Raw genomic sequence first — 16,600 nt, forward strand, 5'->3', positions numbered from 1 at the left:
TTGTAGATAGGAAGTTAGTAATGATGTAATTTTTTCATGTAGTACTGTCATATCCTGTACACCCCTTGAGGGTACATGGCAGGAATTTGATGATGATGATGATGATGACAAAAATATATAAAAAATAAAAAGAATCAAGATATGAAATACATTACAAACTACACAAATAACTGACCAGTTCACAACTGTGATTCCAATAGTAAAAATAATATCAATAATGTTTATCAAAAACATTTAAGTATTTTTTAGAAGGTATCTCAACTTGCAACATAAAGCACTCAAGTGAGGCAGAGATTGCACATAAAATTGCAACTTTATCCCAATCACTGAAGGTTATCACAACTGCCCTCTATTAAAGAAAATTAGAAATAGGTGGAAGTAATATATTCAACAAATGTAAGCATTGCACAGTGAAAACGTGGGATCCTCAGTAGAAGGAAGCAAAATAGAGGCCATTCTGTGGAAATTGCAGGATCACAAGAGTTAAGATATTGGAGCTATCCATGGACATCGCAAGATATGCAGCTGGAGGGTTAAAAAGGCAGAGTAGTTGATCCACAGAAGCTGGTGACAGATGTTTAATCATCTCCTAATATCACCTAGTCCTACTGTAAAAATAATCATAATTTAAAATTCTGAATATTTTTACAAATTGTTTATGTTAGTACATTATTAGTTTTGGTTTCATAACACGTACATCGCACTTGCGATGTGCCTTATTGATGTTATTTTTCAAAATAAAAATGTAAAGCATTTAGAAAATTTCTGTACCTACTGGATTTGGATAGTTGTGTTACTTTCAGAAATTTTATTGTAGTTTAAAATTGTTAAGCGTTGTGTTTTATAAAAACATTCTCATTACGCTAATGGAGGAGACAACATGTCAGCCATTATATCTAACTTCTTGCTTGCCAAGGAGTTTGATGCGTGATTGACAGCTGACAGAGAGAGAGTTCGGTATTGAGAAAAACAAGATAGAGCTAATGGAAGTTTAAGAACGGAGACCAGAGGAATTTTGTTCTTATGAAGTTTATTTAGTTTTATGTAACAGTTGGAAGAATATTAATAGTAGATTTTCTAAAGTCACGGAAACACTGATTGGAAAGTTTCATCTGTCTTAAGGACGCCGGATATATTTATTTCTACTGGAAAGGGTGATGGAATTAGCTCAACTTAGATATGATGTTTTTGAAGTAGTAGAAGAAACTTTTTTCTCTGGTACAAAATTAGTAAATTGTGCTTCAAATTGAACTGCAAAAGGTAAGAAATATTTATACTTCAGTGAGGAATAACATTATATACTACATAAGGGTAATAAGAAAGGATCCCATGGAAAAGAAGAAGAAATGTTTATATTTTCGGAAAATGTCCTAACAAAGAAACTGAATATGAACATTTTTGTTGTTGTGAAAATAAGGTCTGGTAGATGCGATTAAGTATATGTTAAACAATCCAGTAATATAATGAGTCAGAGAATAGGTGATTTTAATATTTTTGGATAAGAAAATCTCTGAAGTGTAGTTTTATTTTAGAAGGCTTTGGATCCAGTATTTTGTAGTTATGTAATTTTATCTAAGGTGTATATATTGTTTTAGTTTTATTAAATGTGTATATTTTTGTATTTGGTCTTGAGTCAGTGATTTTCCGGATTTTGAGGAACAATTAACAAGTCATTGCACCAATCGGAATTGAACCCTTGTGTAATACTTGGAATAAAAAAAGAAATCTTTATAGAGATAATCTCATAACAAATGGGATTAATAATCTATTCTCTAAACATTAAATCAGTTGATAACTAAGTAAAGCATCTTTCAATTCTTGTTTCTTAAATGGCTCATTCAAAGCAAACAGAATTTAATGTTTCTCTGCTCTGCTTCTTAGGACAAGATTTTGGAAGTGGGGATAGGAGGGGATAAGAAGTTACTGCCAAAGTTTTGGCAAAATTCTCTCCAAGAGTATCTGATAATATCTAGAATTACATAAGTCAACACATGTAAAAAGTTAAAGAATTTATTAACTCCTATAATAAATTCTAGGAGGTTACAAAGATAATATGAATGCTGAAAACAATTTCCAATATTCAACATGCTGGTAAATGAAACAGCCATATTACATAAGTTTTAGATCCAAAAGTCCTATGATGTGCAATCAAAAAGTAGAACTGTCAGAAAGGTAGAAAACAAGCACCTCCATTGCACAATTGAAAGGTCGATGGGACATTTCCTGTTTTGATTGGAAAAGAACTGAGTTTGTTTCCTGTTGTGACTTTAAATATGCTTTATCAACTGAAGGTGAGATAGATGATCTCATATGGAGGCAGCAGGTTTCTCCTCCAGAAACTTGGATTTTTCATCCTACATACAGGCAAACTAGCCATTCAGTTTACAGACAAAAAATACCATTAGTGAGTAGCAGACAACATTGTGTGTAGATGGAGGATTAAGTAGCAGAAGTGGTAGGCTGTGCAGAGTGCTCACCCACGAATCTGAGTACTTGGAGGTGTTACATAATAATAATAATAGAAAATAATAATAAATAAAACTTACCTGAATTCCCATATCTCTTTAGTTCTAGCAACTTCTGAGGTACTAAGATTAATATACAAAGGTTGTGGCTCTCCTCTTTCTACATCTCCAACTCTGTGTCCTGAACGATAATGACTAGTAGAACCAACAGGATCAAATACGAGAAAAATTCCAAACATGATAGATCCGATTAGAAGCCATTCACATATTGCTACTGCCTGAAACAAATATTGTATAAAATATATATGTATAAATTGACATAAGCTCAGGAGGAGAGAGAGAGGTTTATGTATCCTTAACATTAAGAATACAAATAATGATTCCCCTCCTACCACACACAATTAATTAACCTAATGGGTAAAATAGTATGAAATGCAATATTACTCTATCAAGTTATAATAAATGATTACTGGTGTAGTCACCTGATAACTATCAAAGAGCTTATAGGCACATCTGGATAATTTTTTTAAAAAAATTAACATAAGAATAGATATTAAAATATTAATTAAAAGAAATGATAAATATCCATTAATATTTTACAGCCAAAAAAGGCAACAATGTTTGCTCTTTAAAACTTGGAGTGTTTTGATTGATCAAATGCTACAAAAATATAAGCTTTGGCATGAGTCATCTTCATAATGCACTAATTACAAGATAGCCTGTCAAGGAATCTGGAAATTCATCTTTTATTATGATATTACTGCCTCAGATCTGTTTAAAACTGCTAATTCTTGTTGGCTATCTACCTCGTCACTGATGAAAAATAACAGTTTGAAACTACTATCAGGGCAGTGAAAGATGAATATATAAGTTTCTGCACAGATTCAATCCCAAGTAGTATAATAATTATTATTATTATCTGAGACAACCAGGGATTCAAGGACTCAATGAGGGAGGCTATAAATCACACAAACCAGCTGTCAGAGACCTTCCCTTAAATTCATTCACACTAGATGCACTCACTACCCTTAAAGACAAACTATTCCACTCACTCACTGCTCTGAGAGAGAAAAAGCTAGCTCTCACCCCTTTCTTCACTGTGAACATACTTAATTTCCACAGATGCCCCTGTGTTCTCTCCCCACCTTCTATATAAAAAAAATATCAGACAATATCCTATAACACTCATTCAAAAGTATGTGGACCTCTATCACATCACCCCCTCTTTCTCCTGTAACCAGAATCTATAATCTACATACTTGCAATCTGTCCTCATAATCTAAATCCCATAATCTGAATATAATCTTTGTAACCTCTTCTTCGCACCCTTTCCACAGCTTCTTTATCCTCTTGGAACCCAGGAGACCAAATCTGTGCACAATAATCCAGGTGTGGTCTTGGTTTTATGAAGGCCTTATAAAGAAACAAAATGACTTCCTTATCCTTACATGTCTAGGTTAGCTTCAACATCACAGTTATCTTCTGAGTTGCATTTGCAACTTCAAATTCCTATCTACCATTACACCAAGATCCCTTACTTCACCATATCAAGCAATGAACCACACAAGTTGTGTTGTCACATGTTCTCAATCATTATTAACACTTTTAAAGTTTCAAAATGTAAACTAATATAAAACTAATAAAACATATTTACTATGTCTCTGTTTAACAATTTTCAATGTTGAAGCCTTTCTGGCTCTTTTCTTCAATGTTTATGATTTATACACTGACTGCAATCTCACTTATGGAAAATACGCTTTGCAAACATGACATGATTATTCACAGGATTTCTGCCTGGTCTGATGACAACCAACAGTTTGAAACTGATCAGTGAAACCTTAATCTAAAGAATGGATACAAAGTAAACATACAGGTCTTGACAGACACAAAGGCAATTCAAGCATAGCTGCATTCTATTATGTTTTTAATCCATTTTCAAAACTAAGTTTCAAGTTAAAACTTTAAAAGTTTTAAAAAGGTTGAATCCACATTATGGCCAGGAACTGGCCATAATATGAAATGAACAGTGCATTCTACCTACATGCACAGTATAGCAGAATAGGTGGCATCAGGATTATGTATTAGCATATTAGGAAGCCTTCTGATGTGTAGAAAGGATTATGTGTTGACAGGTCATCTGAGATATTTAATAGTTTAATTCACAAGTCAATAATTAATAAAAAACATGCAAGTCCACAGTAATAACTTTAATTAATAAAAAAGGTACAGATTTCATACTAAATTTCATACTAAAACTAATAGTACATCTTCAATGTACAAACAGATAGGAATGGAATACAAGTAACGAACATTCGGTGGATCACCTATTAAAATACAATGTTGTTGCGAGGTAGGAAATGAAAGAAATTAATAAATAATTAAAAGATTATTTTTCACTTGGTTAGACTATAATAAACTAGTTTAATCCTTTATCCAAGTGTGAGCAAACAAAGTTTGCGCCTGACAGTATCTTCAGGACTGGGGTAAGGTAGTACAACACCGGGCAACTCATTGCAAAGGTGGAGCAAGCTACCATCACTCCTATCTCAGTATCTCCCAAAATGCAAAACACATCACCTTGTGGATATGTATAATGTTATGCATTAAGGGGAGGGCCACTACCCAGACTACCACTACTCTCCATGTCTGGGCCTGGCTCCCACTGAAGAGACCTCAATAAAGGTCGAAATTAGTCTGGGTAGTGGCCCTTCCCTTAATGCATAACATTAGACATATCCGCAAGGAGATGTGTTTTGCATTTTGGGAGATACTGAGATAGGAGTGATGTTAGCTTGCTCCACCTTTGCAACAAGTTGCCTGGTGTTCTACTACCTTACCCTAGTCCTGAAGATACTTTCAGGTGCAAACTTTGTTTGCTCACATTTGGATAAAGGATTAAACTAATTTATTATAATAAATAATTAATATTTAAGATAATTGGTTTTTTAATGATTACATAAAATAAAAGTCTCCCAGATCTTTGAGAGAGAGAGGCAATCATTTCGATTTAAATTCAGTCAGTGTAAAATAGCTTCACAACTTTCTTTAAAGAGACGTTCATATTTGAACCTGCATCTATGAAGGAGAATAGCTTTATCCCACTGGATGTTATGGGTAGTGTTAATACTGTGTTGTGCTAGACCAGACTTCTGAGGTTTGTTGTAATCGATATAATGTTGATGTTTTTTAATTCTTTTTTTCCACAGAACGGCCAGTTTGTCCAAAATAAGAAACATCGCATTCACATGGTATTTGGTAAACGCCAGCCAAAGATAGAGAGATGACAGTTTATCTTTTGTAGAAGGTAATAAGGAAGAAATTTTGTTGATTGGAATATACATGGGAATCAATTGGTACTTTTTTAAAATTCTACCTATAGGTTCTGATATTCCTGGAATGTAGGGGTTTGGAACTCTGCAGACTGTTGAAGAAACCTTAGGTATTGGAACATAAGATTCAATTATCTGTTGGATTTGATTAGGGTGGTAATTATTAGATTCCATTAACTTTTTAATGATGGAAAGTTCTTGTTGTAAGATTTCTGGAGAAGAACAAACTTTATGTGCCCTATTAATTAGAGATTTAAGAATGCCAAATTTTTGAGATGTGCGGTGAGCAGACTTTTTATGAATGTATCTGCCAGTAAATGTTGGCTTTCGAAAGATGCTTGTAGATAAGGTACCAGAAGAAGTTCGAGTAAGCAGGATGTCCAAAAATGGTTAAGTACCAGAATTTTCCTTTTCCATGGTGAATTGGATATGAGGGTGAAGGCTATTTATCTGTTGTAGAAAGCTCATCTTCAGTATGTGACCAAATGGCAAAAACATCATTGACATAACGATACCAAAAAGATGATTGAGGGTGAATGGATGAAAACATAGTCTCTTCAAATTGTTTCAAAAAATAGTTAGCCAAAGGTGGAGACAAAGGGCTACCCATGGCAGTACCCTGGGTAGCCCTTTGTCGCAAAGATTTTCGAATTTGTTATCCATTCAGGTTATTTTAGTTGGAAAAACAAGTTCTACAAACAAGTTGAGGGTACTGCCGTGGGTAGCCCTTTGTCTCCACAACAAGAACAACTTTCCATCATTAAAAAGTTAATGGAATCTAATCCAACAGATAATTGAATCTTATGTTCCAATACCTAAGGTTTCTTCAATGGTCCGCAGAGTTCCAATCCCCTACATTCCAGGAATCTCAGAACCTATAGGTAGAATTTTAAAAAAGTACCAATTGATTCCCATGTATATTCCAATCAACAAAATTTCTTCCTTATTACCTTCTACAAAAGATAAACAGTCATTTCTATCTTTGGCTGGCGTTTACCAAATACCATGTGAATGCGATGTTTCTTATTTTGGACAAACTGGCCATTCTGTGGAAAAAAGAATTAAAGAACATCAATATTATATTGATTACAACAAACCTGAGAAGTCTGGTCTAGCACAACACAGTATTAACATTACCCACAATATCCAGTGCGATAAAGCTATTCTCCTTCTTAGATGCAGGTTCAAATATGAACGGCTCTTTAAAGAAAGTTGTGAAGCTATTTTACACCGACCGAATTTAAATCGAAATGATTGCCTCTCTCTCTCTTGAAGATCTGGGAGACTTTGATTTTATGTAATCATTAAAAAACCAATTATCTTAAATATTAATTATTTATTAATTTCTTTTATTTCCTAGCTCGCTACAACATTGTATTTTAATAGGTGATCAACCGAATGTTCGTTACTTGTATTACATTCCTATCTTTTTGTAACACTGAAGATGTACTATTAGTTTTAGTATGAAATATCTGTACCTTATTTATTAATTAAAGTTATTACTGTGGACTTATGTGTTTTTTAATAATTATACTATGCCACAGGTACCTCTAAAAATAAGTCAATAACAAGAAAACAAATGTATTTACTTATATGGCAATATTTTTCTTGTTTTATACCCAGAATTTTCAGAGCACAAACAGTATAGCAGAATAGGTGGCATTGGGATTATGTATTAGCATATTAGGAAGCCTTCTGATGTGTAGAAAGGATTATGTGTTGACAGGTCATCTGAGATATTTAATGGTTTAACCACCTTACCGGCCATTAAAGATCAAATACGCACCCTCAAAAGATTCATATCAATCATAAATTTCAATGTAATATCAATGGTATTACAATTTTAATATGTACTTCGCATCCACAGAAATGTGGACGTGTATATACGTCCTGGCCAGTAGCGTAGTTAATTCACAAGACAGTAATAAGAAAATAAATATATTTACTTAGATGGCAATATTTTTCTCGTTTTATACCCAGAATCTTCAGAGCACAAACAGTTTATCACAGTAAACAAACAGCAACAATCAGTTAATAGTGGGAACGGTTGAAAATTGTAACAGACAACACAAAGAACTAAAATACTAACTGGCACTATCTATTGTTGGATAAAGAGAGATCTGCAACTATTAATTTGACCCTAAAATGACCATCTCTCAGATTTTTGATCAAATGATATAGCCATACTTGTTGCGGTTTGGAGAAAGTTTTATAGTGATGTTGATTCACTATGTCTGAAGCATGATCAGCCAGTCCTGACTTGCCATAATGATGGGCAAATGTGTTTTTTACGTTCTTGAAGGCAGATGTTGACAGATTGTCCTGGCTGTCCATAGTAAGCCAGGTCACAAGTACAGGGCGCTCCATATATTCCTGTATGTGATAAAGAATACAGTTTGTCCTTAGGTGAACAGATGAGGATGACATACTGTGTGCTTATTAAGTAATGAGACAGATTTTTCCTTTTTATAATGGGTACATTATAAATAGAACTGAGCAAAATAATATATCATTTTAACCATTTCAACAAAATAAAATGGTACAACATGATGATGATGATGACTGTGCTCTTAAAAAGAAGATACACATTGCAAAAGCTTCATTAGTTTTTGTGCAGATGTTTTGAGTTAGATGGTGTTAGTGCCTAGTGTCAAAACTTGAAAAGGAACAAGCAGTGATTAAATTTTAAACTGAACATTTAATGATTAATAATGATAATAATTAACCTAAAAACAATAAGAATAACTGCCTGTCACATACATGATCTTTTGAGTGGTTCGCACTATTTCAAGATGCCTGTCTCAGTTCAGGTTGATGAAAATGTGGAAAAGGTTCATGAGCTCAATAGCAATCGTTAAATCATCATTCAGATGATTGTGCAGAAATTAAATATTGGAAAGGGAGCAGCCAATGAAATCTCGCTGGAAAGTTCAGGGAAAAGATTTGTTCATGATTTGTACCACATTCTTTGGCAGATATGATCTGGCAAAGTATGGAATGGCAATTACTGATGTCTTCAAAACAGCAAAAAGCTTGACTGCAGAAGACTCAATTCAAAATAATGCCGATTCTTTTTCTTTCACATTCATGGAATTGTTCATAACGAATTTGTTCCAGAGGATCAAATGGTTAAGAGTCAGTACTATCCTGGTGTTATGCAACACCTGAATCAATGCATGAGATGAGTAAGAGAGAGAGAGAAGAGCAGTACCAAACAAACAGATGGCTGTTGCTACAAACAAAGAACACTAATTAGACAGAGATGATCGAGAAGATTGTGATCCGAGCTAAGTGCTAAACCTTTAGACGCTTAACAGTTTCAAAAATTGTGTGAAATGGAAATTTGTATAAATGATATAAATATTATATTGAGTCAAAGGAAGATTATATTGCAAATAAATGATTCTTCTTCACATAGTTGCTCTTTATTTTTATATGAATTTTGTCTTGTTTTTAACGGGCATATTGTGTATGGTTTAAACGTATGTACAGATTATATTCATTAAACACTCTGGATATCGTTTATAGATATGTTCATGTGGAGGAGAAGGTAGATGGATTTAGGGAAGGGGACATTTTGTATTTTATCTATTTTTTAAGGAGGATTATAGCCATTAGCTAAAAAAAAATGTGGTGAAGGTATGCGAGTTCAGTGATAGGAGAAGTATTCTGTTTTTGAGAGAAACTTGTGACATGAAATTAAGAATGATCAACATGTTAGCACAAGAAGATTATTTAAGTTGCCAGATATTTCAATTTGAAAAGACACATAAAAGAAAAGAGACATAGTAGAGTGTTTATCTTTAGACGATGGGAAAAAATAGGTGGATATTTTATTGATAGGAATATAAGTAACTGTTAGATCATATTTCTTCAGAATTCTTGAAATTGGTTCTGAAATTCCAGAGATATATGGTATTGGAACTCAATGTATAGATTCTTTGTTGTTTTGGTTTGTAGGATTCGAACAGATGTTGTGTAGTCCTTTCGGAGAAACCATTTAACTTCATGTAATGTTTGATAGGTAGAAAGTTCTTTCTGTAACTGTTGGGAAGTTGAACAATTAGTTCTAGCTCGTTGAATTAAACATTTAATGATTCCTGTCTTTTGACAAGGATGATGAGCAGATTGCTTGAGAATGTAATGTCCAGTAAAAGTGCATTTTCTGTAAATAGATGTAGTTAAATAACCTGATGGTGAGTGGAAGGATGTCTAAGAAGGATAATTTGTTATCTGCTATTTGAAGGATACCAAATTATCCTTCTTATCCTTCTTCTGGCTTCCAATAAGCAAGATGGATGTGTCTCACTGCAATGAAAGTCATCTACCATGTAGCAAGTCTAGTTGGCATTTTAAATTACATATTTAGTTTGATTTAGTTCATATCCATCCAAGTGTTGGATAAAGAATCAAACTAAATATATCCAAGCATTGAATTAGTTGGTATTTTAAATTATATATTTAGTTTGATCCCTTAAGCAAACAAAGTTTGCGTCTGAAGTATCTTCAGGACTGGGACAACTTGTGGCAAAGATGGATTAAGTTCTTATCACCATCCCATAATGCAAAGCACATCTCCTTGCGGACATGTATAATGCTATGCATTATGGGAAGGGTCTCTACCCAGACCGGTTTTGACCTTTATTGAGGTCTCTTAAGTGGGAGCCAGACCCAGAGATGATATAAAGGTTGAGGCAATGCAGAATGCATATTTCCATATGCCAGTTGCCAAAAGGTGTCACACCTTATTAAATTACTCTGGATTAGAGAAAGATGGTGGAAGTTTTTTTCCCCACTTGGTTAGACAATAAATTATATATTTAGTTTGATCCTTTATCCAAGTGTAAGCAAACAAAGTTTGCACCTGAAGTATCTTCATGACTGGGACAACTCGTGGCAAAGGTGGACAAAGTTCTCATCACTTTCCTTAGTATCCCATAATGCAAAGCACATCCCCTTGCGGACATGTATAATGCTATGCATTATGGTCACTACCCAGACCGGTTTCGACCTTTATTGAGGTCTCTTCAGTGGGAGCCAGACCCAGAGTGATACTAAGTTGGAAGTAATGTTGAAGTCATAATTTCATATATGAGTAGCCAAAAGGTGTCACACCTTATTATTAAATTACTCTGAATTAGAGAAAGATGATGGAAGATTTTTCCCCCTTGGTTAGTATTTTCTTCATACTCAGAGCACCAGTGGTGAAAACAGACCACACACACCTCACAAAGAAAGAAAGAAAAGAAGGGAATGACCATACCAACAGAGGCTATATATTTCACTTTGTCTGTTCATTAGCAGCCTAGCCAAGATTTAGGAAATTTAAGAAAGAAAACATTTTGACAGGTGTTACTGTTTTTTTTTTTTACACCTTTTAATGATGAAACAGAAAGCTGTTAATGAAGAAGATTTGATTATTTCAGTATAGGAGAACATTTCTAGTCATCACTTTGTTCTTGTACATAATTCAAATTTCTACATCTCAATTACTACTAAATGAAGTAGAGTGGATTATTCTAGTGTTCTTACCTGAACTATAAAGACAACCTCCAAAGGTTCACAACTATGGTCCCCAGGAGTAAAAGCCCACTTAGTACCAAGTCCATTCCACACAATTTCTGGAATTACTAGTAGTAATCTAATGTACAACAATTTAGGCAGATGTTTTCTAGGTTGAGTCTGAAACAGAAAATCAGATTAAGTCTAGATACATATTAAATAAGTTTTTTTACTGTACCCCCCCCCCCCATTTTAAAGATGTGGATAAAATTCTTACACAAAAAGAACAGTTACTGTTTTTCAAAGGTAATTAATACATTAACAAGCACTAAGAATAATAATTATCATGATTTCAAAATTGGCTAATAAGTATGATAACTTCTGATTAGATATACTTAAGTCTAAATCCCATTTAGGAAGTAAAATAATCCTTTCTTTTGACAATGTCAATGTGAAAAGAAAGAATTCTAGAGAGAGAAATGTTAACTTTAATAAAAGTTTATATTTACTAAAACTGTGTATTTTATCTCAAATAGCACAGTAAAATTAATAGGTTGCTAGATTAAATATGGTATGAACATAAATTTAAGGAAGTCTGTGAGATTCTTATCAATCACCCCCAATCTGAACAATTGGTCTAAAATGGTCTAAAAATCCCAAGCCTATGGAAGGCACATATTCTACCCACGGAACCTTTCTCTCTAAGAGTTAACTATAAACAGGACTGTAGATAATATAAAATCTTAAATCTAATATAACAATTGTCATGTTAAATTAGGACATCATTGTTACTGTAAGAAAACTATCTATATGAAAGAATGTTTCTCTTATGTTATCTTAAATAGAATTTAGCTTTGAGGTAGTTTCTAAATAATCAATTTTATCTGTTTTTTTTTATATTTTATATATATTATATTTTCACTAGAGGTCATGCCAGTAGAATAACTGTTGATCAAATCATTGTCTCTTTAGTATACTGTGTGAAATATAACTCAGCTTGTACTTGTATATACTCCAGATGATGACCTTAATATGAAGGTCGAAAAATTGGGAAATTAAAATAGTTATTTATAACATGGTTGTAAAGTCCATAATTTCAAAAATGAACGGAAGTGAAATAATCTTTAGAAGGGCTTTTCCCTGGTAGAACTTTTTGTGTTTTTCATCTACCTCCCTACAAAACAGAAATACTGGCCAGAGAACATGCCTATTGATAAACATGTATACCAGACAATGGAGATGACGTTAACTGTCTTGTCCAGCAGCAGTGAAGTTTATAAAGCCAATTTAACTTAGTTATAGAAATCTATGCTAAATACATAAAAGAAAAAAATGACAGGATATACAAAATAATTACATTTCTATATCCAGTTACTAAAAACTGGAATCTATTTAAAACTAATATACAACTGTTGTTCATAAATCACATTACCAGCCCTTCTTACTTAGTCACTGTCCACTTATGTGAAATGCCTTTAATCTAGCAACCTATTAATTTTACTGTACTATTTGATAAAATACATAGTTTAAGTAAATATAAACTTTTATTAAAACTAACATCTCTCTAGTGTTACATTAATATTGTCAAAGCAAGTAACATATAAATTAAGCAGAAACATGTAAACCATGCTGAGAAAGGAGGAAAAATATACAGTTGACCCTTGAACAATGCAGGGATTAGGAGCACCAACTCCCCGCATTGTTCGAAAATCCACACAACTTTTGACTCCCCAAAAACTTAACTACTAATAGCCTACTGTTGACCGAAAGCCTTACTGATAACATAAATAGTCCATTAACACATATTTTGTATGTTATATGTATTATATTCTGTATTCTTACAATAAAGTAAGCTGGAGAAAAGAAAATATTAAGAAAATCATAAGGAAGAGAAAATACATTTACAGTACTGTATTTATCAATACCGTAAGTTTACATCATCTGTTTACAAGATGAATTGTATGTCTGTCAGTACCTACATCAATGTTGTCTTATATGATACAAACACTTATACATTATACGTATTACTAACACTAGACATCAAAAATGAAAAGATAATGTGAAAAAGAAATTCATATATCGTATAACAATTCATGCATTGATAACGAAAAAGCAGCAATACAATTATTTTATGAAGCTTAGCGCAATCGATACGATTGCTTTGTGGTAACCTATACAACAACAAATGAATTGTTATAAAATTTTTATTTCATGCTAATTAATTAATTTAACTAATTAATAACAGTTAATTTTATGCAGTTCTGATTTAATACTGCATTTTTACATTAGTTTACATTTCTCTCGATTGTGAATGGCCATGTACGTTCTGTAAGTGTTTGTGTGCATAAGTTTTGATAAATTTTAACTTTTTATAATAGATTTATGTATACTTTATAGTAGACAATGATAAAATAGATTAATATCTACATATATTTTAGGTATTTATGACATACCTAACGTTTTTTTAATTTTTTTTTTTTTGATATTTCTAGGCTATGCAGTTCATATGCAAGTTTTTTTTTTAAATTGTTGCAAATATCCAAAAAAATTTCCAATATATCTATTAAAAAAACCTGCATATAAGTGGAACTGCACAGTTCAAAAACGCGTTCTTCACGAGTCAACTGTGCATGTATGTGTGTGTGTGTGTGTATATACAGGGCTGCCGAGAGGGGGGTGACATCTGAGATTTTTGTCACGGGCCTGACCGTTGGGCCCTGAAGTAACTGTGTTTATAATGCATGGTTTTAATTCTCATAATAATACAACAATGATAAAGGAAAAATGCATATTGAGAATGATACTGTGTTTTATGTTGAATTTTTTCTTGACAATTATTCATAAGACTATTACACTTTTTTATAAAATCTTTATCAAGTAGCTTTATTTTTATCCTCCTACATGTTTCGCCAATCTGTTTCTATTGGCATCCTCAGGGAATACAAATCAGTAAGCACAAAATGAAGGTTACAGACTAGGTTATAACTGATGGTTCTAAATCATACAAAAAATTGGTATTGTGCGTGACAAATTGTGCATGTCTCGTTAACGTGATTTATTCGTGATGACTCATGACGTAATTGTTATGAAAGTTCATTTCTTTGATGTTTAATGATCTGATAAAAGTTTTCCAAATTTCTGGTAAAATTAGACCTTGATTCTTGTTTAGGTTTTCAGTTTTACGGGCGACTGTAGCTGCTTCTTTAAAGGTTCTTGAATGGTAGTTATCTTCTATGTATGGCATAAGGCTCTTATCCCACTCAATGTGATGGTTAGTAGAGGCAAAGTGGCATGAAAGGCCTGAAATGTCTTGTCTGTTATTTCTGACATATCCTATGTGTTCTTTCTTTCTCGTTTCGAAGCTTCTAGATGTCTGACCTACGTAACTAATACCACATGAGCAAGGAATATTATATACTCCAGAGTATTAGTAGAATGGGTGAGGATCTTTCGGTGATCTTAAAAATTTCCAAATAGTATTGATTGGTTTGAATGCCACTCTGATCTTGTATGGTTTTAAAAGGTTAGCTAATTTTTTGGAAAGGTTGTTGACAAAAGGAATTGTAATTGTACTGATGTACTGGACGTCATCACGTTGTCGATGTGGTATATCAGTAAATAGAATCTTGTTATAGAGTCTTTTACTCTATAACAAGATTCTATTTACTGATATACCATTTAAAGGGTAACCATTTAAAGAAAGTTCTCTGGATATTGTGGTTAATTCCGTTAGTAGGTCATCCTTGTCTGTCGTATACTGTATAGCTCTTTTCTTGAGACTATGGATAATGCTAAGTTTCTGAGCTATGTGATGAGCTGAGTTGAAATGGAGGTAACGTCCAGTATTTGTAGGTTTTCTGTATACAGATAGGTTGATACTATTATTGGATTGTTTCTTTATTAAAATGTCAAGGAATGGCAGTTTTTTATCTTTTTCCATTTCTAATGTGAATTTGATGGAATTGTGGAAACTATTGATTTAGTTGAGGTAATTCATTAGTTCTTCTTTTGTATGATCCCAAATGATAAAGATGTCATCTACATATCTGTACCAAATTTTCGGTTTTGGAAAGATCTGGGTTAAGATTTTTTTCTCTAGATCTTCCATGAATAAGTCAGCACAAGGAGGTGAGAGGGGACTACCCACAGCTAATCCAGTGAGTTGTTTGTAGATTGTTTCTTGCCAAATGAAATAGTTAGAAGTTAAACAGTGATTGAACAAAGTAGTGATGTTTCTTGGGAACAATTTGTCTAAGATGTTGATGACTTCAACCACTGGATTGTTAGTAAACAGAGTCCATATCCATAGTCTCAAGAAAAGAGCTATACAGTATACGACAGACAAGGATGACCTACTAACGGAATTAACCACAATATCCAGAGAACTTTCTTTAAATGGTTACCCTAAAAGACTCTATAACAAGATTCTATTTACTGATATACCACATCGACAACGTGATGACGTCCAATACATCAGTACAATTACAATTCCTTTTGTCAACAACCTTTCCAAAAAATTAGCTAACCTTTTAAAACCAATCAATACTATTCGGAAATTTTTAAGATCACCGAAAGATCCTCACCCATTCTACAAATACTCTGGAGTATATAATATTCCTTGCTCATGTGGTATTAGTTACGTAGGTCAGACATCTAGAAGCTTCGAAACGAGAAAGAAAGAACACATAGGATATGTCAGAAATAACAGACAAGACATTTCAGGCCTTTCATGCCACTTTGCCTCTACTAACCATCACATTGAGTGGGATAAGAGCCTTATGCCATACATAGAAGATAACTACCATTCAAAACCTTTAAAGAAGCAGCTACAGTCGCCCGTAAAACTGAAAACCTAAACAAGAATCAAGGTCTAATTTTACCAGAAATTTGGAAAACTTTTATCAGATCATTAAACATCAAAGAAATGAACTTTCATAACAATTACGTCATGAGTCATCACGAATAAATCACGTTAACGAGACACGCACATTGTCACGCACAATACCAATTTTTTGTATGATTTAGAACCATCGGTTATAACCTAGTCTGTAACCTTCATTTTGTGCTTACTGATTTGTATTCCCTGAGGATGCCAATAGAAACAGATTGGCGAAACATGTAGGAGGATAAAAATAAAGCTACTTGATAAAGATTTTATAAAAAAGTGTAATAGTCTTATGATACTGTGTTTTGTTTTAGACAGACGGCTACACTCTTTAGCTCACCATGAGTGTCTGGAAGACACTGATTCTCTCCGCACAGATCGCTGTAGTTATAGCGGACGATGACATCAATAGGCGTTCG

At 33.2% G+C, this 16,600-nt stretch overlaps 1 protein-coding gene across 1 annotated transcript in view; it reads right to left on the reverse strand.

The window, feature by feature from the left end:
- The window catches only part of LOC150097350 (diacylglycerol lipase-beta-like), a 290,177-nt gene that overhangs the window by 188,293 nt on the left and 85,284 nt on the right, over positions 1 to 16,600 (reverse strand). Inside the window, exons 4-5 of the mRNA XM_090407293.1 lie at positions 11,327 to 11,476; positions 2,547 to 2,743 (exon numbers count right to left, since the gene is read on the reverse strand). Of these exons, the coding sequence (XP_090263419.1) occupies positions 2,547 to 2,743; positions 11,327 to 11,476 (347 nt within the window). The remainder of the gene's footprint in view (positions 1 to 2,546; positions 2,744 to 11,326; positions 11,477 to 16,600) is intronic.

This window comes from Typopeltis vanoorti, chromosome 17 (genome assembly GCF_054136105.1).
Source record: "Typopeltis vanoorti isolate ZY-2024b chromosome 17, IOZ_Tvanoo_1.0, whole genome shotgun sequence".
Lineage (NCBI taxonomy): Eukaryota > Metazoa > Arthropoda > Arachnida > Uropygi > Thelyphonidae > Typopeltis > Typopeltis vanoorti.